At 45.9% G+C, this 27710-nt stretch overlaps 2 protein-coding genes across 4 annotated transcripts in view; one reads left to right on the top strand and one right to left on the bottom strand.

The window, feature by feature from the left end:
• LOC126522711 (protein SSUH2 homolog) overlaps window positions 1-7560 on the top strand; it is a 66670-nt gene extending 59110 nt beyond the window's left edge. For both annotated transcript variants that reach the window (XM_050171498.2, XM_050171499.3), the window contains one exon: window positions 82-7560. In XM_050171498.2, coding sequence (XP_050027455.1) covers window positions 82-228 — 147 coding nt within the window. In that variant the 3' untranslated portion in view covers window positions 229-7560. The remainder of the gene's footprint in view (window positions 1-81) is intronic.
• Window positions 7561-11104: 3544 nt separating this feature from the next.
• On the bottom strand, window positions 11105-27372 carry Tapdelta (Translocon-associated protein delta). 2 transcript variants are annotated; one of them, XM_050171506.3, is made up of 5 exons: window positions 27268-27372; window positions 25591-25709; window positions 24188-24352; window positions 23155-23220; window positions 11105-11308 (listed from the first exon to the last, which is right to left on the bottom strand). In XM_050171506.3, the coding sequence occupies exons 1-5, from the start codon at window positions 27326-27328 to the stop codon at window positions 11204-11206; spliced, it is 516 nt and encodes a 171-aa protein (XP_050027463.1). In that variant the 5' UTR covers window positions 27329-27372; the 3' UTR covers window positions 11105-11203. The 2 variants fall into 2 exon arrangements, with proteins under 2 accessions (XP_050027463.1, XP_054922518.1); XM_055066543.1 differs by lacking the exon at window positions 11105-11308 and adding an exon at window positions 14941-15027.
• Between the last annotated feature and the right edge of the window lie 338 nt (window positions 27373-27710).

The raw sequence follows: 27710 nt of genomic DNA, 5'->3' as shown, positions 1-27710 counted from the left end.
CGCGGCGCACTTGGTGGTTAGGCTGACTCACTCTCTACACAATTCGCCGTGTCCCCCCCCCCCCCCCTTTTTTTTTTGCAGAGGCAGCGGGTGCGCGTGATCCCGGTGTCGACGGTGTACTACGAGTGGCGCTCGCACGTGGGCACCTTCAGCGTGTTCGGCCACGAGAAGAAAGCGTACGCGCCGGACTACCCGCAAAGTTGCTGCTGCGGGTGCACCATCCTCTGAATGGCGCCCAGCGGACGACCGCGTTACCTGTGAACAGCTGAGCGTGTGTATGGAGTACATGCACGACCACGCAGCTGCGATTAGCTATAGGCGCAGCAGTTTTGCGCGCCTGCGGCAGATTGAAAACAAAGGAAGGGAGTCACGTGAACGTGGACTTTCTGTTCATGGAAGCGGCGCCGATGCTTTGTTCTCAGGGGTTGCCCTGCTGGCCGTCGCCAGAAAGAGTTGATATACGAGAATGCCATCTCGGCTATGATGAATGTGTCTGTGCGTAAGGCTAATTCATGACATGTGCGGAAAAGAAAGAACCACGTTACTGCCGCCATTTCCCAAAAGGCCGAAGCACGCCGTGATTGAACGGAAAGGCTAGGTCACGTGATCACAGCGACCGGCAATAAGGTCTAGCCAAAGGAAATGCAATGCCCGGATTAATTTAAACTGACAGCCGCGTTTAACAGTTGGTCGCTTGTACCCAAACTTGTGGGCTAGCGGTTCACAGAGAGCAGTGTATATACTGTACCGTATGACTTAATAGTTGGCTTCGCATTACGCGGTACCGTGCCGCGGCCCATAGTCATCACGTTGCGTACATTTTCTTCTTTTTTCGTTAAAGAGCAAATGCGTGATCAACTGACAGCACAACGACGCTGTCAGATATGCTCGATTAATCGCACTTTAAACTGCCCGCCAAACATCTCTGAATATTTTGTATGTGGACCAGCCACGTCAGCGAAGTGCACACTATGTGATATGGCTTAGAATTAATACCCTGGAAGCAGTGCGCTTCTTCGAGCTTTCTCTAAGTTTTATTTTTATCTATATGTGATGCTACTTTTCTTTTTCTGTATTCACTTACAGCAGTAAACCACATTTATCGAAGTGCGGTCAGCCGCGCTAGAGGACATTCTTGAGGCATCCGACGTAACGCCATGGCTTTTTATGTCAAAGTTCTCTTGCCCTGATCCGAGTTCTTCGGACATCCACTTTCTTCTTTTTTCGTGTATATAGTAGCGAAGACGCGCCCTGCGACTATACAGAAACAAATGGTTGTGGACGATCGGTAAAAGAAGGCGTAGACACATGCGCCTCTTTCGCAGCTTCACCTTGCTCCTCGTAGCGGCAAATTCACTCCGCAGGTCGCAAATACTCAGCGCTTCATCATCATTCCTGCCTGGAGACATTCTCTAGCACCGCGTCGTCGGAGGTCATAAAACCCGCCGAACGTTTCCGCTCGCCCCTAGATACGCGCACTCGATAAGGGACGGTGGGTGAGGGGCGCTAACAAGCGAATATGGCGGCGTCGCGCCGTGCCCTCCCGCGGCTCCTCGCGCGAATGCCTCGAGAAATCGCAGCAGTGCGTCCTCGGGCGTCTTCCTCCTGTGTCGGGCGAGGCCGATGGAGCGCGAAATACTCTCCCCCAAAAAAGCGGACGCGCGCGTGATGGCAGTCGTTTCCCGTCGAACCCGCCCTCGCGCCATCTTCGGTCGAAAGCGAGCTAGCTAGCTGGGCATTCGCGTCCTCCGAGAAGCAAGAATGTTCGCGCTGGGCCGCCCTGCTCTTCGCTCGGTGCTGCGAGATCTCACCGGCGCCTCCGCGGATAAATAAAAAAATAAAAGAATACAAATATTTTCGAATCGTCGCCGCGCGGCAGCGCACGCCACGGGGAGTTCGCGCCTGTAAACGAACGAGTCTTCGTCTTTTTTTTTTTTTTTCTTTTTTCCGGCTGTCTCGTGATGCTCGCGTGCCGCTGACTACGTAGTCCCTTTCTGCTTCCAGTGCCCCCAGCGCGGTCTGCTTGTAACTCGCTTTTCTTGCCCTGTGGACGTTTTTGCGCTTCAAGGCTGGCGTCGACCGATCTTGGGCGCGGGGATGGATGGATGTCCGACACGTGCCAAGAACGCTTGCACGCGAACATGGCACGCCAGCGAACGGGATTTGGGGTGGGGAGGGGGGGAGGCGATGTCGCACGGCGTCTCTTTTTCGGTACGGCGCGGCACCGTTAGTCGCGTGCAGCGGTATGCTGCGTGGCCCCACGTAGCACGCGGTGTGTATCGCTATTCAACGGTGTAGTCCGTTGCCCGACTTGGCGCCCATCGGTGGTGTTCGCGATAGATTTCTTGACACCGCTAGTCGCCCCTCGCATTGCGGTGTTGGTAAAGCCCTTAAACGTATCGAGCAGTCGCTCTGCGAGTACGCAAGAAGCGCGTTTTGGAAAAAGGCTTAACTTCTCACATCTGCCGGTAGACACACTTGCGTGGTTTTGGACGTGGTAGAAGTCCGAAGACGGCTTCGTGGATGTGAGCTTACCTCTGTCGAAGCCGCGGTATGTCGATGCGTTGGTCGTATGTTCTAGACCCGTATACTGTATCTCAGTAGTCTCCTTTTGCGCTGTGAAAGCTACAGGTAGACCCAGTCAGTGAGATACACGGACGCTTGCTGTGTTACCGTTCTCGCCTGCGTGGTGCTTTCTCGTGGCACCTGCAGTGCCTACGTACAAAGATGATCAGATTTCGATGTTGCATTTTCAGACTGGATGGTACTTACGTGCTAAAAGTTGGGACCCAAGCACGTGTATTTGAATGCCCCGCTTGTGCTAACGTCGAGTTTTCATGGCGACGTCTCCCAAGGCTTAAACAGGTACAAAGGCAAGCTGCGGCCACACACACACACACACAAAAATAAGAAAGAAAAGAGTGAGAGAAAACGACATTTTTTCTTATAATTTGCGAGTGAGGCGAGGCTAAGGAAAATTTTACAAGGGGAAATCCATGGTGAAGTAGGTGGGAACGATGTCGCCAGTGCAGGCCGCACCTAGTTTTTTGAATAGTAAGGTAGGTTTAAGTTTGGGTTTGAGATAGGTTGGTATTTAAGGAACTAACAAGTATACTGTAAGTTGTGTCTGTGAAGAATTGTGCCACTCCAAGGAATGAAACAAGGTACAATTTTTTTTTTGTTACTCCACTTGAGACATGAAGCAGCAGTAGGTTTTTATAGGTTAAAATGCGGTTTATGCCACGCAGAATAGTGTGCAGCTGCCCTGTTCATGTCCTGTTAGGGCACAATATGTACAGATAAAATGCTTTGGTGATCGAATAATCAATCACGGCATAGCTGAACACAGCCTTAGTGTACCTTGTAGGTAGCTACGACAGCGCTGAAGGGATTTACTGTGATGGAGTATGGGAGAGTTGAGAAGGAAAGAGTTCAAAGGCCAGAGGGCTACCATATAATGATTCTGTACTTTTCTCATCAAGACACCTAGTAGCCCTCGCTGGTCAAACATATTACAAAGATGGACTGTTGTATATCTCAGTTGGCATTTTCTGAACAGGTGTCAGAGTACACCTAAATGGCCATGCTGGATGGTACATAAAGTTCATAACAGACATAGGAATAAAAGAAAAAAAAAAGCATAAAACAATGCAGTAAAATGGGGCAGTTCTTAAACAATGATAGGAGACCTTACTCGCAACCCCATGTACAAAAACTATGTTAAACTCTGTTGCTGTGCGGCATTGTTGGCTCGCAGAGTAGCATTGCAGCTGTGATAGCTGCAGGTAGAAATCATTGGCAAAACCATATGTTGTATTGATTTCTACATTGAATGCACCTTGGATAGATAAAAAGATGGCCTGTGGAGTCACCGTGCAGCAGGACACACGTTCCTCATCAAGCAAAATAATGTATTAATAGTATATTGGCCTGCTGTAAATCTTGGAAGTACTTACGGCTTTCTTTATACATGCGGGTAATTGTATAGTTGTTTGTGAACTTTGTGCATTGAAATTCCAATGTGTTTGTGTCTTGCAAGCAAACAGAGTTTCTGTGAGCCTGGTTGCTCAGTAGCTGCTTGGTTATGGAAACACACTCAATATTTTGTTGCTGAGGCTTGCCTCCAAAGATGAGCTTGTATAATAGAGTGGTAGATTGTTCTAAAGATGTTGTAATACATGCTGTGTGTCAAGCTCTCATATAAGATGCTTGTCGTCCGGCAATGTCTATGATGTGACGACGTGTCATTGCTGTACACTGTGTGCAGCATAGTGCACGCTGATTAAGTGTTGTGCTTGAGACTATACGTCTTGTTTGTGACGCCAGAGTGGATTCAGTGTTTGAGAAAAAAATGCAAGACAAAAAATCTTGCAAGTCAGCATTCTTGTTAGAAGGAATTAAACAGTGTATGCTGCTCTGGGCAGCACATCTCAGATACTCTCACCATGAATGTGTTTCAAACATTGTAAGCGCGTCACCGGTGTATGTATGTGTGTGTGTACGTGGAAAATCATCTGTAAAGACAGTTGTAGGTGTACTGCTGAGGGACTGTGTTTAGTGTTGGTGGGGAACGGTTAAAATGGTAGGAACAATGTTAGAACGATGCAATCACCAACTGAACGTGTGGGGTTTCTTTCAGCTTTGGGCTGTTCTCTCATTTTCAGCTGCTGATAACTCATGCTGGTCTATCTATTCCTTACGGGCAATGTCACCCGTGCATGCATTTTTCATGGCTGAAGGTGTGCACATGAGGCTAGATACAAATTGGAAGCAAAAAGACGTAATATACACACCATGCCTCACCACCATGTCTGTCATTCGTATTGTTTCTGTGAAGTGATGTGACACAAACTGCAGAACAGAAAAGCAGCTTGTTTCAGCGTGTGCACCTTGTGAGAATCAAGGCTTGCACTGTGCAAACAACGGCCCAACGGGACCAAATACTTGTGCTGTCCTAAATTTGCTGTGTGTCATTGCGACACAAATGTAACTAAACGAGTGTTCTCAAGTTTCCTCCCCAAAAGTGCACGTCCCAGTGCAACATGCTGGAGCGAGGTCCAATCAGCTGACGAATACTCAGATGTATTAGTCTCATACACAGGTTGTCTGCGGTTACAACCAACTCCTAAGAGTCGTTATTAACATAATCAAAGCACCGTATTTGCATGAATATAATAAATTTTTCTCTTTGGTGTTTTTTTGTCTAAACCTATAGCTCGCACTAGGAACCACTAGCAAACTTTAAAAGTATAAAGTGACAACATTTTAAAAAGAATTGACCTCCACCTCAATCACTTGAGCTATTGAAGAAAGCCAAGTTCAGACCATTTGTGTTCTGTAATATCGCCTTGTCCACGTAGCACGCAACAGCAGCACCAAGGAATACTGGCAAGTTCTTGACTTTTTATAATTAGGCTTCACTGCCAACAGGCTGTTAAAGATGTAAAAAAGCCTTGGTGGAGACAGTGAATAAAAACAGGCTGCAGCCACTTAATTTTCCACCTGCCTGTATTAATGCGTTTTCTGTTCTAAGCCATTGGCTGTGGTTACTTAATGCAGTGTTGAGTGGTGTCATGATCACAATGTTGCATTTTTATTTCTGATGCATCAACAAGTCAAACCTCATATTACATTCATGCAAATACAATAGCACAAGTGGCTCACTTGCCGAGTAAAGCGTTAGAGAAGTTTGCAACTCTCTCTTGTGAACCGACTCTTTAAATATCAGCTGCTGAAACTGCCCTCATAACTGTTTGACAAGACAGCAGAGAGTATAAAAATATATGCACTTATCCATTAAAAAAGAAAGGATGTCAAAGAATACTCATAAATCATATGAATTGCTGCAGCTGTTCTGGCTCATGAAGGTATTCAGGCTTTTAACCACCTCTATGCTAGTGATATCGACCGCCAATGGTATGTCGGTGCAGTGAGGAGTGTAACCAAAGTAATGTTACCAGACCTAAATGTATATATAGACTTATAGTCATCAGCCAAAAAGGGCAAAACTTTTATTGAGAAATACAACAGATATGCTTGAACCTGCATGCCATACTCAAGGGATGTGTGTGACAAAATCTTTTGTGGCGTTGCTCCAAACTTGGAATTAGTGAATGATGTGCACTACAATGACATCATTGCCGTGCGGTTATAGTCACAAAGTTATTGGAAGAGTTTTCAGTAATTATTAAAAAATAATTTTGCCATAATTTGCTGTGGCTTCTGTGCAGTTGAACTACGACTTCAACTGCGAGTGACATTAAGTGTGAGCCGTACAGCATAAATGAAACATGTCGTGGCAGCCTTTACACATGCTGTACCTCTGGCCAGCATCACTAACTTCTACAGACAGAACTGTGTGCACAATGCTTTCTTTACCCAACAGCCAATCCTTTTCCACTGCTCAAATCACTGTGGCTGTCTTCACTGCTTTTCCTTGCTGGGGGAATCCTTACCATATCAGAGGCAAGTGTGGAGCCTGAAATTAAAACTACGAAGACAAAACCTTTCCCATTAACTTCTACAGCAGAGTTCCAGGGCACACTGTCCTGTTGTGGCAGGAACCATAGATTTCCTTTATACTTAATACTGAAACTTCTAAGAATGGCCAAGAATGGCAAAGGTCGCCAAAAATATCTGTGTAATTTATGGCTGCAACTTGGTTCAACTGCTGAATCTGCACAGCGGGTGTAAAACCTGAATTGGAGACGGGCCAAGCCAGAAAATCATTGATCAATTTTTGGGTCTTACAACCTCCATGCATAACCATGCATGAACATTGTCATTGATGTAAGGAAGGCAATACAAAATATGCTTGGTGATGTATGTGTGTTCATCTTGTCACCGAACCTGACCACTGCCAGATGAGACAGCATGACTTAGTCTGAAGGGTTAGTTAAAATTAAGACAAGCATAAGGCGAAAGGACCGAATAAATTATTTTGGACAGACTGTCACAAGTCATTTAAACATCAAGCCTTGTCTTGCAAGAGGCAAAGTAGTCTTTCTGCAAATAACCATAAGGAAAGACGTTGCAGGATGCCTCGACTCTGTTAGGCATGCGGTTCCCGCCAGATGTGCTTAGAATCGTTCCAATCTCAAGGAGAACATCTCACTAGTGTTCAAGCACTGATGGAACCTTAAATTTGACATGAAGGTCTGGAGAAAATTTCTCACTTGGTTGATTGATATCTGCCAGAGTCATCATTTGGGTCCCTTATCTCTTTTTCTGCAAACTTGAACAAATATTGAAGTTGCGATGTCTTGAATACTAGTGGAGCATCTCTCGCAAGAGTGGACGAATCTGTACACCACTGCTGCTTACAAAAAGCTACACTTGGGTTTTGTGCTTGCAGTGTTAGCATACTGCAAATTCGCCACTCAGTCCTCTCAGCTGTACCGATCACTTAGCAATCTACATGCACTCCATACCCCAGTGTTTTATTTAACTTTGCTTTGTTCCAGATTCAATGAAAGTTCTATGTTATCACACAGTGCATGTGCATTTTATGTGTCGTTTCAAAAGCTGTTGCAAATGTCAGTAAAGTTTATTTAAATCTTACGACATCGTCTGTTTTTGTCGTTAGCATGTAAGAAATCCAGTGCCATAAAGCCAGTCCCACCAAAATGCATTAGTAGTTAAAATGTCTCGGCTTTCAGCTGACCGCACTTCAAGATGACGACACGTACAAGCACAGCATATTTTACTTATGTGTGCTGCTCAATATGCCAATGACATGCTATAGCACTACTGTCATATTCTGGGGCATGCATACCGATGAGAAACAAATCACACACCCAATTGAACTGCTGATTTCTAGTTTTCCTTGATCATTGCTCCACAGTCTGTTACAATAGTGACCTCGCAAGCTTCCCAATTTCTCTTTAGTTTCACTGTCATAAATTATCAAGAAAACAATGAAATTAATTGCAATAATGCTAATGGCTTGTTACTACTGAATCATGCAAAACACACAGTGCATAAGATGAGAACAAAGGTGGAGACAAAAGGCTTTCAGTGGTGTTTTTTTTCTCTCTTCATATGGTCATTACATTCAATGCAATGTTTCTCAAGAAACGAAAGCAGGATTACGAATGTTAAAATAGCCATCTTGAAGTGAGCTTTTGAGAAGATCGTGTTTATGCACCCGACACCTTGCTCACAACAGTAAAGTCAGCATTAGAAACCCCACTGAGCCGAGACCTACTTCTCAGACTTTTGATTCACGGACCACTGAGCCACTGATCTGCAGGTCCAACTAAACAGCATATGTGCAAAGCATTGGAAGAAACTCTTTTATTGGGTGTACTGCACTGCATAAGATGGACAATGGCCCTAGTATTTTATTCAGAGCCAAAAAATGCCAAGAGCGCACAAGTGGGCAGATTTAACCCTTTAACCCCCAATCTCTAGCTGTACTCGTCATGAGAGGTTGCACCAATATTGGCAATGACAAGCCACACTGGTTCAACTCCCACTGCCAAAGGCGAATTGCGGTCGGCATTGAAGGAAAGCTGCCCTCAAGAGCAGCCTTTTTGCATTAATTTGAACCAGAAACCAATCAAGTAATACATTTTTAGAGTCAGGATGACACAGAAACACAAGATCTCTACATAAAAAGATTTGGGGCATTTGGTACGTTTTTCCAGAATTAATTTAGGGGTTAAAGGGTTTAGTGATTGTCATTATTGGCTGCCGAATGACGCCACTAGAGTGCATGTCAGTTCTGAGACTAAAGGTTTCTTGTCAAGAGAGAAGTGCCACAGCTCAGCAGAAATAATGAGCGTGACCAATGGAAGTACTGTATTTCTGCGCTTATAACCTGCAGAAAAAATTTAATATGTTCAACAGTAATGTCGGGGTGCGAGTTTTAGGCGAATTCCGTTTTAAGATACGGCTTCACGGCAGGGTGCTGCCTTGAAGTCACATTTCCAGGCAAGGTGCTCCGCCATTCAAAGTTTAATCTCCCAGGTACTAGCTCGCTGTTCCTTAGGGTACCCCAGCCTCTCCCCAGCGCTGTGCTGCCGTGGAGCCACACCTCAAGGCAAGCTTCTCTGTCACTAAAGTTTCGTTATCTTCTAGGGAACCCCGCCCTCTTCTTTCCACGCCTGCGTGTTGAAGCTCCCTTCCTTTATGGTAGCCCATTCTTCTAATTACAGGTCGCCATATTGTGTTTAGTAGGCGAAAATTGCACGTAGAGCCGCTAAACTCAGTTCCTGCGGTGCTTCCTCGGTCCGCGCAAAGTGCTTAGCGATACAACGGAGAGCTAAATCACCATTGGGATTTTCGGCTGAGTCGCATTTGCACCAAAGCCGGTGCTTGTGCAGTTCCGACTGCGCTGTCATCCGCTGTCGTGTGAATGCTAGCTGCGAAGTGATCCGACTCAGGCCACAGATGTGATGCAACTGATTAGTCTGCTATCACATCCGTTGCGTGAATCCAGCTTTACCAGCATTGCCAAAAAGGGAGAAGAGGAGGAGAGCTGCTAGTCGAAGATACGACGTGGACGAGTCATGCTTCCGTGAATGGAAACTGTTTTTGCAAAGAGTTGAGCGTTGTTGCATGCAGTTATTTTAGCGGGCTACACGCGCCCAGATTTTGGTTGCTTTTCTCCTGGGCTATTGTAAACGGGGGTGCATGTTATGTGCTGCGGCGGGCTATATGCGGAAAAATACGGTGCTTCCTTTCACCATGCTAAGTACTGCTGCAGTCTTCTGATCTTTCGCTTGAGGGTGGTTTCTCTTCCACATTAGATCTCAATTCCATTCATAATTCAAGAAGGCTCAGCAGGAATACTGAGGTGGCGCTTTCATCCTACGCCAGCATCAGTAGTGATAAATCAGTATAGCGACACAACATATTGTCAACATCGAAACGAGTTATATATGAGGAGTGTACTGCAGCGGGACACCTCTTTTGCACTTCCCTAAGAACACTCAGTGTCATCTAGCACCGCCACCAAGCCTGCACGTGGCCTCCAAAATTCATGGCACACCAATGCAGGCCAACGCTGAGAAGTACGTCATACAGAAACCGGACTCTTGTGGTTCTTTTGGAGCACCGGACTCGGTGCTCCAAGCCGGCGTCAAAGAGTTTTTTCAAAATGCGGTGTAAACCAGTCCCGCATCTGTAGTGATCCATGTTGCCGTGAAAGTTGTTCATTGAAGAGTGGCACGTATGTACAGATTGCCACATACTCAGTGACCCTAAGTAAGTTTCATGGTTGGTTTTCGACCCTGTGCCCTCAGCACAGCAGCCCGATGTGCTACCCATTTGACCACGGACTACTGAGTGACCCAGGTAGGCAGAAAAATGGTTAGATACAAACATACGTAGATGAAAACATCTACGTAGACAGATACTAGATAGCCCCCGGAAGGTGCATGAAGTACCTTAGCAATGCTAACACGTTAAAAGCAGAAAGAATGGGCAGCCCTTCCATTCTTCATTGAAATTTCAAATTGGAGCTGGGGAGGGCAGATCGGCTGCTGCAGATGACCTAGACAGCATAGGATGCAGTGGGAGCCTTAGAAGAAAGAACACACTGCCAATGCACTGCATGCGAGTGAGGTAGACCACAGAATGGAAACTATGCAAGTAATCTGCATGACAAGCTGCACAGACTAGCACGCAAACATGATAGGCCAGATTGACAGTGGTTGGGGAGCCCGTGAAACTACCAAGCAGAGCATGTGTGATGGAAGCAATTTGACAGGAGACACAAAATCTGCAGAGGCAAAAGAATGCACAAATTGTGATAAACATCAGTTCAGGACAATTCGTGGAAAAGAAGAGGTATGTGTAGGTCAAAACGTGGTGAAAGAGTGGCAAGTGTATCCATACATGGAAGAAGTGCTTGTATGCAACAAGCAAAATGCAATTTTGAGCTTTCTTTTGTGCAGCATAAGTCTTTGGAGAAAAAAAGAAATTCTGGGGTTGAATGTCTTGAAATTGCATGGTGTTATAACCAATGCCATAGTGGTGGGCCCGGATGAACTTTACCATCTGGTGTTTTTTTAATATGCACACAAATCTATGTACACAAGTGTTTTCACATTGTGCCCCATTGAAACAAGAATACAAGGCTTCATTACAAAAAGGCATGTTAGGCACCACAGGTTCCCTTTATTCTTTCTTGTAAAAAAAGTTAGAAAAAGAGGGAGACAGACATGATGAAACATGAATGTATGCACATACAGAGGGTCTATGACTGAAGCTTTGCCTTTGCACTGTAGGCAAAGTACCATAGTAGCGCAGCAGCCATCACGGCCACAAATTCACTCTGGACCCATTGACCACGGTAGGTACCCTGGATAAAAGAAAAAAGGCGTATGACTTTTCAGTGTCATTACATACCTAACAAACTTAGGATTTGCTCCAGCTGTTTAAGGGGCCCTGAGCCACCCCTCGGGCTTGGTGAAAGAACACAGGATGTGGATAGCATGTGCTGCTGTGAACATCTCAGCCAAATTTTGCAGTCGGGCGTGATGCATGGCGCTCGCAAGTGGAATGTGGCGTCCCTTTTTTTGTTTCACACGCTCTCTTTTCAACAGAAGCCTGCTCCTCACTTTTTTATGGACGATTTATTTCATAATATAGCAGATTCCTATACGCAGCTGCTATTGGCCAATAGCTGACGTCAACCACGAGGGGTGTTTGGATCAGTGAACTTCCTCCTACTGTTACTGTGTATATTTATTGATTCAGTTTAATAAACAGGCTGAAGTGAAAATCTGCTTTCGAACTTCAATAATAATTACGCATTCAGGAAGAAGCCGACTATCACTGGTGCACGCTCGGCCGCGGCCGCCCGTAGGAATTAAACATTGGCTACCCTGCTTACTGGTGTCATAGACGTTGTCTCACCAATTTCGACTAGTTTTGAACACTCAATAAGCCTCAAACCATACGAAATTGAGTCAAACCACAACACGCACTCTTGCCAGCGCACGCTCACTCCTGGCAGCTCCTGGTTAGATGCCTTTGCAGACTCCGCTTCGTTATGATCGAGCTATTCATAGTGCTTCAGAATGAGCAAGTTGGATGTAGCTACTATCTGTCGGTCAAGCTAGTGCAGAATAAAGCCGGTCTGCACCACGTAGCACAGCCAGACAGAAGCACACGCTCTAGCCCTGTCATGCACAAAGCAACTGCTGCATTTGCATGTAACTGCGGTCTGCTACGCAGCGTAGATAGCATGGCCACCACGGGGTGCCATGACAAGTCCACTGGCTGAGTGCACTGCGACTTGCTAAGGACAACTACGTAGGCGCCAAAATCAGAAATAGTGGCGTCTACGTGAACCTCCCAAATCAAGTTTGAACTGTGCACCATGGTGATGTTCAGATTGTCCTATGTGGGCACACCCGGCTTTGCTGTAGCCTTCGCAGCGCAAAGCATTGAAGAAGGTGCGGAAGCATGACAAACGCAGTTTTATTGCCAATAGCTCAGCTTCTGCTGAATGCACCGAAGAACGTCCTGTGGCACAGTATTTCTGAAATAGTCTAATTTATATCCAAATGTATTTCTCGACGTCAATAAAAAGTGGTTCAGGGCCCCTTTAAATGTACACTCGCACGAAGAACTTAAAGGGACACTAAAACAAAACAATAAGTCAGTTTAGACTAATAAAGCATTGTTTGAGAACTGTGCAGGCAGTCATTTCAATATAATAGTTTGATTAATAGATGGGATAATGAAGGTAGAAGTATCAGTATTTTAATTTCGCGCTGTTACCCCGACGGCGGTACATCAGTGTGACGTCAGGGATTCCAAAGTTTGTTTTTGCATTTGGGCCGCGTCGGCCGAGTAAAGGTTCCCGAAACTAGCCATGTTTAATATTTGGTTCCTTTAGAACACAATGTAGTCAATCTGTACCGCTACATACTTAAGTAGGCCCTAGAAGATGCCATCAAAATCCTTGACGTCGCAGCGTCCAGGAGTGGGAACTTCAAGGAGGCCACCAATCTTTCATTGTTGCGCTTTTGGTGTCGTAGAAAGGTAATTTACTGATGATGCAGAAGAAATAATTTCTCTCATTAGTGTCCCTTTAGCTATAAAGAAGAGGGAGCAAGATGTGGCTAAGTGGCACTGTGTTACGGCATGCAAAGACGTTGCAGGCTAGCTGATTGTGCTCCACTGAGCCAGACCATACTTGGTGGAATGACTGGACTGGCTTGTTCAATGTTTTTTTTCTGTTTTTGAGAGCTTCGTGGTTGCTATTTACAGTAGAACCTTGTTCATATGTCTTGAAAAAAGAAATATTAAAAAAAGGAAAGACATAATAACGAGGAAAAAATATGATATGAAGTCACAAAAAAATCTGACAGACTCAACCGCAGTTGACATTATGTAATATGAAGCTTTACATGAATCATTGCAGCGCGAAGATTGTGGGGCCCGTTTTTGTGGCTTTGGCAAGCTTTATGTTTGTGCTCCTCGAATTCAGCCTGGCTTCTGTAGCTGCTTTGAGCGGGGCATTTGACATATCCACTTGGTGCTAAATCGTTGCAGCACAACATGCCGACGCATGTCAAGCTGGTGGAGCCTGACCAAGCCGAGACGCACCTTGTCATTTTCCTATTACATGTGTTTTAAGATGGCAACGGGAGACCGAAATAAAATCGAGCCTGTGGGTGTGACTCTCAAATACTGCCTAATATGCCGCCAGAGCGAAACATTACACTCACCTCGCGCTGCCTGCAGCAGGGAACGGTGGCGCGCTTGGATTATCGTCGATTAAATGTGTGCGGTACACTTTCAACAGAAATACACCCCATGCGCCGTGAAAAATATAGGTGCAGATGCCTAGCGCAACAGGGTTGGCAGCAACAAGTGTGAATGCGGCACGTGACAACCCGGGAGGAGATTTGCTGGCACTGAAATGGGGAAACTGAGTGTGCACCGGTGTTTTCACGTGATACGGGCAGGTGAGTATTGTGGGGAAGCTGCTGTGACAGGCAGCTACTGTTTTTGATAGCGCACACCTCGCACCTATTTTTTTTTTTACATGGGATGTAGCAGCTGGTAAATATATCATACCGTATTTACTCGCATAATGATCGCACATTTTTGTCAGAAAAAATTGACGCGAATTCAGGGGTGCGATCATTACGCGGGTTAAATTTTCCGCGAAAAAAAAAATTTTTTTTTCGTCCCCCGTTTGCTGCGGGATGCGGGTGCGGGACACCAAAACAAAAATGGCGGCCGGCTGAGCAAGCCGAAAGCGCCGAACGCGATTTTTTTTTTCTTCTCGTGAGTACATTACATGCATTGAAACAGTTTTTTCCGTATCAGTAATGAATAATATCGGTAATATCGGCAAGTCTGCGGCAATAACGTAGCCATGTCCACTTTGAGGGGGCAGAAACAGATGGGCGCGCTTAGCTGCCAGTGACATAGAAACACATGGCGGGCATGCTGCGGAAACTGCGGCATCTGTCTTCACTACTATCCTAATACCGCACGTTTGCGCTAAGGGTGGGTGAATATCTTAGCTGTGTTACAAGCGTTGGCGTATGAATAAGGTACACCTTTAACGTGTCAGTGTAAACGTGGCTACTATCGTTGCCGCTTGCGATTTGTTGCTTGCCCACGAGTGCAGATGAGAAGAATCGAAAGGCGTCTTTTTGTTGTTGACCACGACCATTATAAAGCCTACACATAATAAAGGAAAGTTTGGTTGTACCTCTTTTTGTCATGGAAGTGCGGAAAGTGATGAAAGTAATGAAATGAGGCATCTACTTAAGAGTGTTTGGTGCGTGCAGACCGCCTGGTTCGTCTTGAATAGTCGTTCGCGTAACATTCAACAGATGGTAAGCGCAATCATTATCAGCTAGACTTGGCACACGACATATCGCTACGGCAAGTTCTGGGTGCGATCATTACGCGGGAAATAAAAAAAATCGAATTTTGACGACAAAATTCAGGGGTGCGATCATTACGCGAGTGCGATCATTATGCGAGTAAATACGGTACAATCACAGCTTGGCAACTTACTGAATGATGGTGCCAAAACATTGTGGTTTCCTGGAACGCATGAACCGACAGAAAAGAAGAGTAACTGCACTAGGTCGTTTTCTGTGCTCTCGATCGCGAGCATTGGCACCGGGAAATTATATGTAACGACATCGTACGAATGAGATTTTAATGTACAGATGCACTTTCCAACAATCAGACGTTGGCTTGCCCGCACAGCTTAGCCACATGACTGTTTACTGCAACTTATTAAACCCTTATATGATGTCTATTCGTAAACTGGCACTCCTTGCCAAATAGATGTTAGCTTCCCTGCTGAGCTCATTTGTATAGCAGTTGAGCTCACCGCACTTTACTAAAGAGTGAAAGGGTAAAAATAACATTGTTGCATGGTTCTGAATACTATAATGCAAAGTGTTTCTTTGCATAAAGTGGCTTGCATTGCATTTGCGCAATGGAAGTATTCATCTAAGGAACAACTGACATTGCATGAAAGCTCACATGGTTACACCACCTGGCTCAGAGCGTGCATCGAGTGCAAATACTGGAATTTGTATCCACATAATTGCTCCATACTATCCCACACCAGCAAACACAGTTTTGACATTATAGTGCATTCCAAATGCCCCGCTTTCTGATAAGTATTCTAGTGCCTATAATATGTTTGAATGTGTAAAAGGTCTAGTGATGGCACGGAAATTCCTATATTTAAGATGCTAATATATGTAACCAAGAATTAGTGAGCAACAGAAACATACTTTGGAGAAAACCAGCCTGTTATAAGATGTCACTATTCAAAAACAATCCAACGAAAAACCTAAATTCTCAAATACCTTAAGAAAGGCGTACCTTTCTCATCACCTAAAGATTACCACACCCGCAGGATCATTAGAAGCATAAGGGCCACTGCTTGTGTGTGAATACACAAGTCCACCCCCTACAGAAGGGTTGATGGAGTTCCTTTAGTTGCAACACACAAATATATGTGTAACAAAAATGAAAAAATGCTAATTTGCGTAACTGGTGTTTTCTGGTGCATCAGAAGTGTGCAACAGTTTGCACCAGTGTGCAATATTGCAGAAGTTGCAGAAGTGTGCAATATTTCTAGGCCACTTTTATGATATTTAATCTGTGGGCGGAGACTGAACTAGCAAGCATGCCAAATGCAACAGAACTCTCTGGCCATGTCCACCATTGTGGAGTTATGTGGTAAACATGACTGACGTAGTTTCACAACTCAAGCTGCATTGTTGGCTACAAGGGGCAACATAAAGGTGATCACCTAGTTAAATATGATTACTGAAAAGTAAAGCTGAGTCCATTTATATACAGTTAAACCTCGATATAATGAAATAGCTAAAATCGGCAATTTGCTTGGTTATATCGAAATTTCGCTGTATTGGAATTCAACCTTTTATGCAAATAAGTAAAGTTGCCGATCGATTTTCTTACATGAAAAGGAGCCGCAGAACTTTCCAAATTATTGGTCAATCGCAAAAAAAAAAAAAGCAAATCTGAATGAGAAAAAAGTAATCATTTTAATGAATTTAGGAGTTGGCGATGACTGATACGTTTTCATGCCACGTCAACGATATTTTCACATAGGCGGTACGAATTAAGCGAAGCCAGCCATGCTTTCGCGTGTACTCTGCCCTGCGGCTGATAGCATCGCCTGCAATGGAACGCTATCTTGAAAATCACTCGCAGCGGTGAGCGAATGCTTTGTCTGCCTCTCGCTCCAACGGGTCACCGTAACTCGAGATTACACAACCTTCAATACTAAACACGCAGGAAGAGAGCTTACATGATGCCATGCGGTCTCGGCATGCCCACTCTTTTCACATGCAGCGGATGACCTCTAAAGCAGGGTGCGTGGCTGTGTATGTGATCAGCCGTGCTGACAGCCATGCGCGGCCACGGCCGAGTAGCGCGGCAAAAATAGCGATGCACACCAACTTACCCCCCCCCCCCCTCCCTGCCTCTCGTGCGTGCTTATCACGTTATCACGAGCTCGCTCCCCTCCCCCTCTTTCCCTTTGCTCACGCAGGGAGGTAGCACTCGTGCTTGAGGCCACCATCTTTCTTTGTCACCCTCGCAAACTTTCACTTGCACCTAAAGCACAAAGTGCGCGGGGCGTGATGGGATCTTATCGCACTTGGACTTCATACTGAACATGATGTGGCTTCACTGCGGCAGTCGCTCTTGTGGCGCCGTGTGCGATCTGATAGGTGCGTTCGCAAGCAGCCGCTCGTAATTCAATTATTTGACCATCTGCGCCCACGGAAGTTTTCATTTGTCTCGAGATTCCTTTGCTGTGCAAGCGAAATTTCGTTATGTTGAAATCATATACAAACACACTTCGTTATGTTGAGGTTCTCATGACATGTTCTGTGGACTAGAGGTTATGAGAAGTTAAAATACTTTGTTATATTGAGAATTTTGCTATACCGAAGTTTGTTATATCGAGGTTTAACTGTATAATGATCCCAGTTATAAATCTTGGTGTTTCATGAAACAGGACAGACTGCCAGAATTTGCAAGTGGGCCATTGCTTGCATGACCTTATTCTTGAAGCAGCCACTCCTTATTAGAGGCCTCACTGATTAGTACTTATCTGCTCATAACAGCCCAGAAAGTGCAATGAACCAATGTCGCCACAAGTAGTGGTATGCCGCTGCTGCTGTGGTGCATGCTGGTAGCTGTAGTTTGCCAGGTAGCACAATTGGGGAACACTGAACAATGTTAAAGAATCTCTTTAATTCTGCTTCTAGTAGCGATTCAACATGGGCAAATTCACTTCATGTGCACCCGGGTGCTAAAATCAGTAGCAGAAAAGAAGAAAGTGTCTTCTGTTTACTGACAGAAGCAAAGTTTCAGTTGGAGTGCATGAATCTAATGAACAAACCTGGATGGTGCAGCAGGCATGAAGCACCAGGAATGCCAGCCAGAGTGTTGTTACAATAATAAAATGTGATGGGAGAGGTGGTGATTGCCTAAGCGTAGTTTCCATAGAGATTGCTGCACACATGTCAGCGTTCGTGCTTGGATCATTGCCTAGGGCCTAATGCACATTCTAAATTTCACCATGCTGAAGTGAAAAGCCCAGAATAAGGGTCTTATAATCTATCACTAACATCTGTCCGTATGCAGCAGTGGTTCTGTAGCTTCAAGTGTTCGTGGCTCACTACTAAAGATGCTGTTTCGACAAGACTGCAGCAAGCAGCAGTGCCGAACGGTGGGGCCTGACTAGAATCGCACCACTGCCTACTGTGCAGCTGGTGTAATCACAAATGCTGTGCATGAGTAAAGCCCGTGTATGCATAGCGCTGTGTAGATGGTAGGCATAGTCGGAAACAGCAGCAAGTATGGTGGGCGAGTCGTCGAAGAATTCGCCAGGGAGTCGTAGAGTGGTGCCAAACATAAGCTCAGCGGCACTGGTGGAAGAGCCACGGCGAAGAGCGGTGCGGATGTCAAGCATAACGAATGGAAAGCGCTCGATCCATGATGAAGGAAAAGTCGAAGCCATGAGTGAAGCCTTCAGTTGGCAGTGAAAACATTCGATGATCTCATTGGGTATTGGGTGGTAAGAGGTAGTCTTGATATGATTGACACCGAGTAGCCGAAATAGAGTGGCGAACAATGTTGAGTCGAATTGACGACCACGGTCAGTCATAATAGTGGAATGGATGCTGTAGCGGCTAATCCAGAGCGTGATGAGTGCTCAAGCTATCAATTCTGCCGTTATGTCCAGGAGGGGCATCGCTTTGGGCCATCTGGTGAACCTGTCTATGCAGTTTAACAGGTAGTGATGGTTCCCGTAGGGAGGAAAGGGGCCAACAATATCGATATACAGAGGAGCCGCAGTGTGGCGATGCACTTTACACTGTTGGAAGTTGAAGCACATGTGTGACCAGTGACAAATGTCTACGTTGATACTGGGCCACACATAACGAGAAGTGACGAGTCGCTGCGTTGTGCAAATGCCAAGATTAGCCGAAGAATGGCAGGCATCAAAGACTGCCTGGCAAAATGGGCGAGGCACGTAAGGAAAAGGATGTCCGGTCGACGTATCACAAGTGAAGGGCATGTTGCAGTGATGAAGCAAGATATCTTCAAACACTAGAGGTACCGCTCGTGTGAAGCAGCTGGAGCTTGGGGTCAACACTGGGCGGTAGCCACGGCTGTGGTCCGCTGCATGGATGGTGGCATGAGAAAGTGCATTGGCAATGATGTTAGATTTTCCGCTGACATGACGAATGTCGCTGGTGAATTCAGAAATGTGGCCGAGCTATCTGATTTTAGGGGGGCGTAGGAGGTGTGCTTCTGGACGCTAAGGCGGAAGTCAGTGGTGTATGGTTGTTAAGGATATGGAAGGAGCGTCCCCCGAGAAAATTTCAAAAGTGCTTCAGAGCCAGATAGATGGCGGGCAGCTCTCGGCCGAACGTGCGGTAGTGACGCTCAGGGGGCGCAAGCTTTTTGGAAAAGAAGGTGATGGGCGGCTGTCATTGTGCCAACCATGACAGATGGTGGGGCGTCGCATTTGGGGTGGACGAGGAGCGCCGCGCCGGCAACAGCTTCTCTAATGTCTTTAAATGCGCGGTCAGCGGTGTCGTTCCAGGCCATGGGAGTATTCAGTGCCTTGAGGCCCGAGAGAAGGTCGTGTAGAGACTGCAGTATATTGGCACAGCGAGAAATGAAGCGGCAGTCATAGTTGGCGAGGCCAAGAAATTCGCGCAGTTGCCTGGTGGTGAATGGCTGAGGAAACTCACAGATGGCTGTGACGCGGGTCGAGAGTAGACGAATGCCATGTGCATTGACGCGATGGCTAAGGAAATCCAACTCTGTAATGCTGAACTCGCTCTTTGGACCGTTAACGAAAAGACCAAACTTGCAGAGTCGTGCAAGCACTTGACATAGATCTAGCTTGTGAACTCTGGCAGTGGTGCTGTAGACAAGGATGTCGTCAAGGTAGGCAAAGCAGCATCTGGGGTCTGGGGCGCATTATGAAGACCAAGAGCCACGTGCAGATATAAGAACAGGCCGAAGGGTGTTATAATGGCAGTATCTGAGCGTTCCACAGGAATCTGGGGGTAGGCTTTCACCAAGTCAACCATACTAAATATGGTGCAGCCGTGCAGTGCCAACATAAAGTCCTGAATGTGAGGTGTTGAGTACCGGTGCGGGAAAGTGCCCTTGTTGAGAGCAAGGTAATCGCCGCAGGGGCGCCAGTCACCGATCTTCTTGGGCACCATATGGAGTGGCGAAGCCCAAGGACTGGAGGAAGGACGAATGAAGCCTAGGTCAAGCACGTGTCCAAACTCCTCTTTGGTGACAGCTAGACGACGATTTGCTGTGAGGCGACGAGCTTAAGCAAACACGAGAGGGCCACTCATGACGATATGATGCGTCACGCTGTGATCAACCGAGGACTGAAAGGAAGGAGGATGGTCGGAAGACATCTGTAAACTCAGCAAGGACGGCTGACAAAGAGTCGGGAACGTCCATGTGCACCTGAAGAAGCCGAAGTGGTGGAGCACGACAGGAAACTCCTTGGACGGTTAAGCTAATCTCAGAGTCCAAGATGCGGCGGTGCCGCACGTCGACGACGAGCTTGTAGTGCCAAAGAAAGTCGGCTCCGATGATGGGCTGGTGTACGGCCACGATGACAAAGATACAGCGAAAGGTATGTCTGAGGCCGATTTTCAAGAGTCACCGACATTTGTCCGTAGGTCCGAATCGTTGATCCATTGACCACGGTAAGAGAAGGTGAGTCAGGAGGATGGCGGCGCTCAGCCAATGTAAGAGGAAGGACGCAAATCTCGGCGCCAGTGTCGATGAGATGGTGGACTTCGGTGACGTGGTCGGCGACGTGGAAAAGGCAACTGGATGTGGGGCCAGGAACAGCGGTCACTGTCAGTGTTCGGCCCAACTGTTTCCCGTGTAGTAGCAGGGCTAGTGGCACTGGTTTGCGTGAGAGCCATAGCGACGGTGGTACCAGCAAAGTGTAACGGTACAAGGAGAATGGCGTGCAGAGTGATTAGGGCTGGTAAGGCGAGGTCTTGACGAAGAATGCGGCTGGCGTGTTCGGATGGCAGCAACCTCAGCTGCCAGTTGGGCTACTTGCCACGTGAGCTCCTCATTAGCTTCAAAAAGACATGCATAGCTGTCGCCAGCAGCTGTGCCGTGGGACGGAGGGTCAGGAGGGGAATGAACTGTGGATGCGAAGGGAAAACCGATATCCATAATCTTGTCGGCCAACTGGGCCAGAGATTCCAACACCGAGAATGAAGACGTGGTCAGGATCATGCACACCTGCAGTGGAATTGAGTCGTATGCAAGCCTTGGCTGGAGACCTGGCTCCTTCAACTGACAGCGCACTTCTTCGGGAAAGTTTTGTACAGTTCCTCCAATGTAAGAAGTTGCCGTAATCGATGCTGCTCGTGTTTCAGTAGTGCGCTGGATGACCACCACCTTAAGGTGGTCATATGGGCGGTCGACGGGTAGGGAGCTTACTTAGAACATTGCGAACAGTTGCAGCATTATTAGGTGAAAGCGTTCCAACAACATGGTCAAACATGGTCAACTGCAAACTGAGGCGACGGCGATGGAACAAGGATTTGATAATAATGAACCAAAGTTCCGAGTCCAATGACCAGAACTCCGGGAGCTTGAGAGCAGAGACCTCAGGATCGCAGGGTAGTGGCGCTGACGGCAGTACTTGATCGCGAGAATTGGAAGCCATGGCTGACTGGATAGAAGGCGGATGGCGAAGACAGCACGGCTCGAGCTCCTTGCAGTGGTAGGTCCAGCGAAGTGGCTGAGGCAACCAGAGCTGAGAGGGACGACTCGAAGTCCGGAGTCACCAATTTGTGGGAGAAGAAACACCAGACAGACGCTGGTGCCTGGTGTCCACAAATTATATTTTAGACGATTCCACTCAATCAGGTGGAAGCCCGATTCCGCCAATTCCACTCTCGCACACCATCAACATGCTGGGTGTGTCATCATAGTCTTTTGTGACCGGACCATTGTGGCACATAGTAATGTGCTACAATGACATAGGTTCCATTTAGCAAATGTAGGTAAAATAATGCTAGCTGCCACTGGCAACAGACTACTGCTTCTTTTTCTCTTTTCCAGAATATACATTGTTGCAAACAATGCATTCTGTTGAAATACATGAATCAGAAATGCAAGAAATAAACAACCAGGCTTAATGGTTGTCCAGGTGGGTTATTCGCAGCAGGAGGCTTCAGTTACATACCCGATACACCCTTGGAAGGGTTATACTTTTTTTTCACAATTTTTCAGAGGTACGGCCCTTGCACGGGACTAAACCCTTTGGTCAAAATGGTGCTGGTGCAGTACTGCACAGCCTGGACGTACCACTGCCTGAGAGGTCAATGGGCAGTTCTCGCCACCTAGTAGCGGCACGCTGAAGTACGCAGTGCGCGAAAATTAGCCGATGCATGCACGCGGTATCAGAGCACTGAACACAATTGCTTCTTATGGAAATTTGTTTCTTCAAAATTTCAGGCTGCCAAGTTGGGGGTACGGCCCTTACACGAGTGTGGCCCTTAGACGAGTCTACACGGTAATGGCCGTATCAGATGCACTTCAAGTACTATGCCTAGCATGGAGGCAGCACCACTTGCAGACAGCTCAAACATGTGTAAACAGCGGGCTAAGGGCAGTCTATTATAAGTCTGTGAAACAAAACTTCTACAACTGACTCGTCTTTCAATTTCTTTGAAAGCGCACAGTGGGTTACAATGTACACATTAGCGGAGGGCTCCGAGTTAACTTTGACCATGAGCGTTAATGTGTTTTGCCCACTTCGTGACGTGGCCGCAGTGGTCGGTAAATGGGCCTGCAACCTAGTGTTCAGCAGCACCGAACACCATGGCCATGCAGGTGAGCCACAATGGTGGGCACATAAACGCTTGTTTTGTGCTAAGTGCAGTTATGCATTCTCCTGACAGTCCACTTCTTATGAATGCATGCTCTAAAGCAGTGACATCTGCTACAGGCAAGCTCGACTGTACACGGGTGTTTGTGCATTCCATCTGAAGGTTGTTGAGGCAGCCAACAAGTGAACCAGTCTGCTCATGATCAGCAAGTCATCGTACTGGATACCTACACAGTACAGGCTAGGCTGTGACCTAGGCGAGTACTCACCGGATGGTTCACATTGATGGTGAAGAGAGGAGTCACACCCTGGGTACTTTCCCCTGTGCGCTGGGCCTAGAAGTGAAAAATTATGCAGTCACTCCTGGGAGCTACACTCATCATCAGCCTATATTATGCCCACTGTAGGATGAAGGCCTCTCCCATCAATCTCAAATTACCTGTCCTGTGCCAGCCGACTTCATCTTATGCCAGCAAATTTCCAGATTTCATCACACCATCTAGTTCTCTGCCATCCTCGACTGTGCTTCCTCCCTTCCCTTAGCACCAACATCGTAACTCTAACAGACCATCAGTTATCAGCTCTATGCATTAAATAGCATGCTCAGCTTCATTTATTCCTCTTACATGTCAACTAGATTATTGGTTACCCATGTTTGCTATCTAATCTGCACCACTGTCTTCCTATCTCTTAAGGTTAAGCCTATAATTTATTGTTCCATCGCCTTTTGTGCATTTCTTAGCTCCTTCTCAAACTTCTTTGTTAAAGGGGTCCTGGAACATATTTTGAACATAGTAAAAAAATGTTGCCAATCTGCCAGGAGACAGAAAATCCATTTCATATTCGCAATGCCGGTCTAAACACGAAAAGTGTAGCGTAGATACCGCCACTGCCATGAGGTGTCAACACGAGCAGTCTCGTGTGCAACCACTGGGCAGCGCCAGTGGGGCATTGCTCCCTTGCGGCTTCCACTGTGTAGCTTCCAGCAGGCTAATGGAAATGGAAGGACATAGAAAGCAATTGATCGGCTCGATAATTACACCTAACTTCACTTGTGCTTGAAGGATTAGAAACATTTTTGTGGAAGGAGATTTATGAGGAAGTGCAATTTAATAGTGGTATCATTCTATGATTAGGTATAAAAGTATTTCAAGACCTTTTTAACCTCCAAGTTTCTGCCCTATATGTTATTACTGGTAAAATGCAATGGTTGTGCACTTTTCTTTTCAAGGATAGCAGTAAGCTGCATGTCATGACTCGGTAATGCCTAAATTAGCAATCAATGGCATTCCTCTCACGTACCTTTCGGAGGGCTCCATAGCCTTCCTCATCATACACCCTGATCAGGTAGTCGCCGGACTGGGCCTTGCTCAGTTCTTCTGTCCAGCTTACTTGGTAATCGTTGGTTTCAGTAGACTTCACCACTGGAACAATTTTGCCTTTCACATCCGCATACAATGGGACATTCTGAAATCCAGCAAAGTGAAATGTATTACACTAACAGGCCATGGAAAGCAAGTCACATATATAGTGTACAAAATAAAGTGGGGTGTTCAAGAAGTAAACATTCTGAAATTGCAATGAACACAAAAGTACTAGCTCTAACTAATCTATTGAACTTGATAATTTATCTTTATGTGTGTTCTTGAACATTATAGAAATTACAAAGAAAAGCACACATTTTATACAGGACACTACGTACACTTCCACCAAGTCCATCACCAAAACCACCTACCAAGACTGGGAGCATGAGAAGCTGCTGTGCAAGGAAGAGGCCTAATCAAACACTAATTGAACATCAATATGATGCTACAGGGAGCCAAATAAAAGCCTGTGGAAAAGCTTAGTCAAGCACTAATTGAACATCAATATGATGCTACAGGGAGCCAAATAAAGTCTAGAAGCGTACGGTGAGGGGCTAGTTGGTATGACATTATGCGAACAACGAAAAACTGCGCAAAAAAGAACAAGACAGAGAAACTGCGCCTGTGTCGTGTGGTTCTTTCTCTGTCTTGTTCTTTTTTGCGCAGTTTTTCGTTGTTCGCATAAAGCCAAATAAAAGCCTGTGGAAAAGCTTAACAAAGGCAAATGCTGCCTACACTGGGCTTCTCTCTCTAACTCCCATGCACTGGAACACATGCGACAATGCAGCAAGGATAGTGAGTCTCAATATGAAGCCAATGTGTCTACAAAGGAATGGTAGACTCAGTATAATTACAATAAATAGTGGCTGATTGCACATTGCATGAGGTTGCATGGTTTAGCAAAAACTGAAGGTTATAAGTTAACATTCTGATGACCACATTTCAAGAGTTCAGAATAAAGCAGGAGAAACTTCAAAGATGTTTACTGAATAAAAAATCCACTTTATAGCCATTTCATAGTAATTTGACAAAATAATTTAATAGAACTGTGGCATTTGAATGTTGACAAGTGTGGAAAAATAAGTTTGGCATGTTCATATCATAAAATGGCAATATCACAAATAACTCTTTCATTGAAGTGTAACTCCTTAATGTCAGTAAATGACGTAGCATCCTATGTAAAGAAGCAATAGTCGATACTGAAGGAAAAGGTTTTATGTATAAGTCTATTGCAGGAAATGGTGCCGCATTGTGAATAGGTACCAGTTATAGTCGGCACATTATTTCCAACATCTGTGCCATGATCATCCAATGAAGAGTCATGCTGATACTATTCGTTACCTGTACGTTTTCGCGGCACCTTAGGTGGAATTCAGCGATGAATGCGATGTTTGCAATCACAAGTCCGTCTGTGGTGGTGTAAACCTTTGGCGTCACCTCAGGGTTCTCGCAGACCTTACCTGCGAGACACATTACAAACAGTTTATGAAATATTGTAATATCAATCGTCGTGCGCTAAACTTTGGGACTCGTTTAAGTTTCGCTGATGCCAGCCACTAGGGCTGCGATAAGAATTAAACGACTATATACTCGCAGACAACTTTCTGTGGCTGTGAAGGGAAAGCTATGCGGGCGGAGCTTCTGCACATGTGTTATCACGCCAAGTAATCCGCCAGCATTTGACAGTGCTTTTCGTTGCTCGGAACAGACGCTGAAACGGCGCAGCTTCCCCATGCGACAGTTTTGCATTTACCTAGACACGCAAGGGAAAAGCCGCAAAATAAGTAAGCTTTTACATCCAGTGGTATGTCCTGTCTTGTTTAACTGTCCTAATAAGGTGTTTATGTTTTCTCTTCCCCAGCTTACACTAATGTGGATGAAAACGCGGGCCTCTTTTCAGAAGCGTTCTCACTTGCGCGCGCTTTGCCTCCGTAGCTTTCCCTTCATAGCCACAGAAAGTTGTCCGCGACCATCCAAACATGAATACACGCTTGTTGAGCGTCATATCTCGGTTATACGGGATCGATTACAATCAGGCTCGATCGCGATCGAAAGTGCCCCGTGTGATAGAGGTATTGGGCGCTGAGTTTTGCCCAGTCTAAAGCCCAAGCTTGGTGATGGTCATGATGCTGCGTCTGAGGGCGACTTTTGCCTCGCGATAAGCGTTCGGAAGCGTCATCGCCAACTTGAATCGCGTCCCGCCAAATTTTCTTCTTTCGCTCGCTAGGCTGTGTGCTCTGGCGCTACTCTCAATTGTGGAATAAGATCACTAGATAAAACTAAAGACTAATATGGAAAGCTTCAGCGCAAGGTACATCTCTGCATATGCAACTATGCCTGTGCGTAGAATCCAGTTTTGCTTGTTTCTTGTTACAAGGTTCCTCCTACAGTTTTACTCCGGGATCTTCAATTATGTACTCATACTCTAAATGTACTTAATGTGATGTACTACAAAACCAAAATAAATTTCTAAAGGGTGAGCTGACAGTTCCGATGCAGTGGGCTAGTTGAGATAGAATTCTAGCTCACTGTAGTTCCGATTGTACGATGTCTCAGTTCGAGAAAAATACGTGAATGCCGAACACACAACACAGCCAGCGTCTTCTCCTCGTCCCTTTCAGATGCAGAACAACGTTAACATGATCGAATATTGCACGAAAAGGCTTTGTAGCGTAACGCCTGGAACAGCATGGAGGATCAACTTCACGAACCGAAAGCGGCTGGATCGGTTCAGCGTTTGTACCCAAAAAAAAAGTACCAGAAACGTTACAGTACGGTGCCAAGAGCGATTTCGTCACTACTTTCATTGAAAAAGTTCGACAGACTGCTATGTAAGCAAGTGCGCAAAGGGTACGCGATGACACTGTGCGGATGCTTCTCTCGAAATGCTACACGGCGACTCGAACAATTTTCAGTTGGCAAAATAAGCAACCTGGGGCTTCCTGCCGGCTGAACCGCTAGGCGCAATAGTGTTGCGTAGTCAAAGAAGAAGATCAACAGTAGGAAGAAATAACTTACCATAGCTGAACTCAAGAAAACCCAAGAGGAACGCGGCGACAACACACCTCAATGCTGCCATGTTGCTGAAGAGGGGGAGAACACGTGTAATGACGTGGTAGTGAACTCTCCAACGCTCCCCTTCAGAGCAACTTGTTTCTTGATTAAACGACCAATCACTTAATAAATTATTAATACCATTGCTTCAAATTTTTACTACTTACTTATTTTATGACACAAGGACACAATTTAAACTCTATTTTTGTGAAAGATAGTTAAGGATGGTGGCTGTAGCGGTTGTAGCTTTAAGAGAGCACTGCATACCGTATCTTTCAAAACGTTAGTTGTACCGATTTAATTTTTTCTAGAAGCCTCGAAAGCAAATATTCTTTGTAGCAATAATGTTTTAAGTTTTTATAACGAACCAATAATGTTAAAGTTAAAAGTCTTTAACAGGAGCGTAC

Source organism: Dermacentor andersoni, chromosome 6 (genome assembly GCF_023375885.2).
Source record: "Dermacentor andersoni chromosome 6, qqDerAnde1_hic_scaffold, whole genome shotgun sequence".
In the NCBI taxonomy this organism is placed as follows: Eukaryota; Metazoa; Arthropoda; class Arachnida; order Ixodida; family Ixodidae; genus Dermacentor; species Dermacentor andersoni.
Note: the sequence above shows the minus strand (reverse complement) of the source record. Positions and strands in the feature narration are given on the sequence as shown.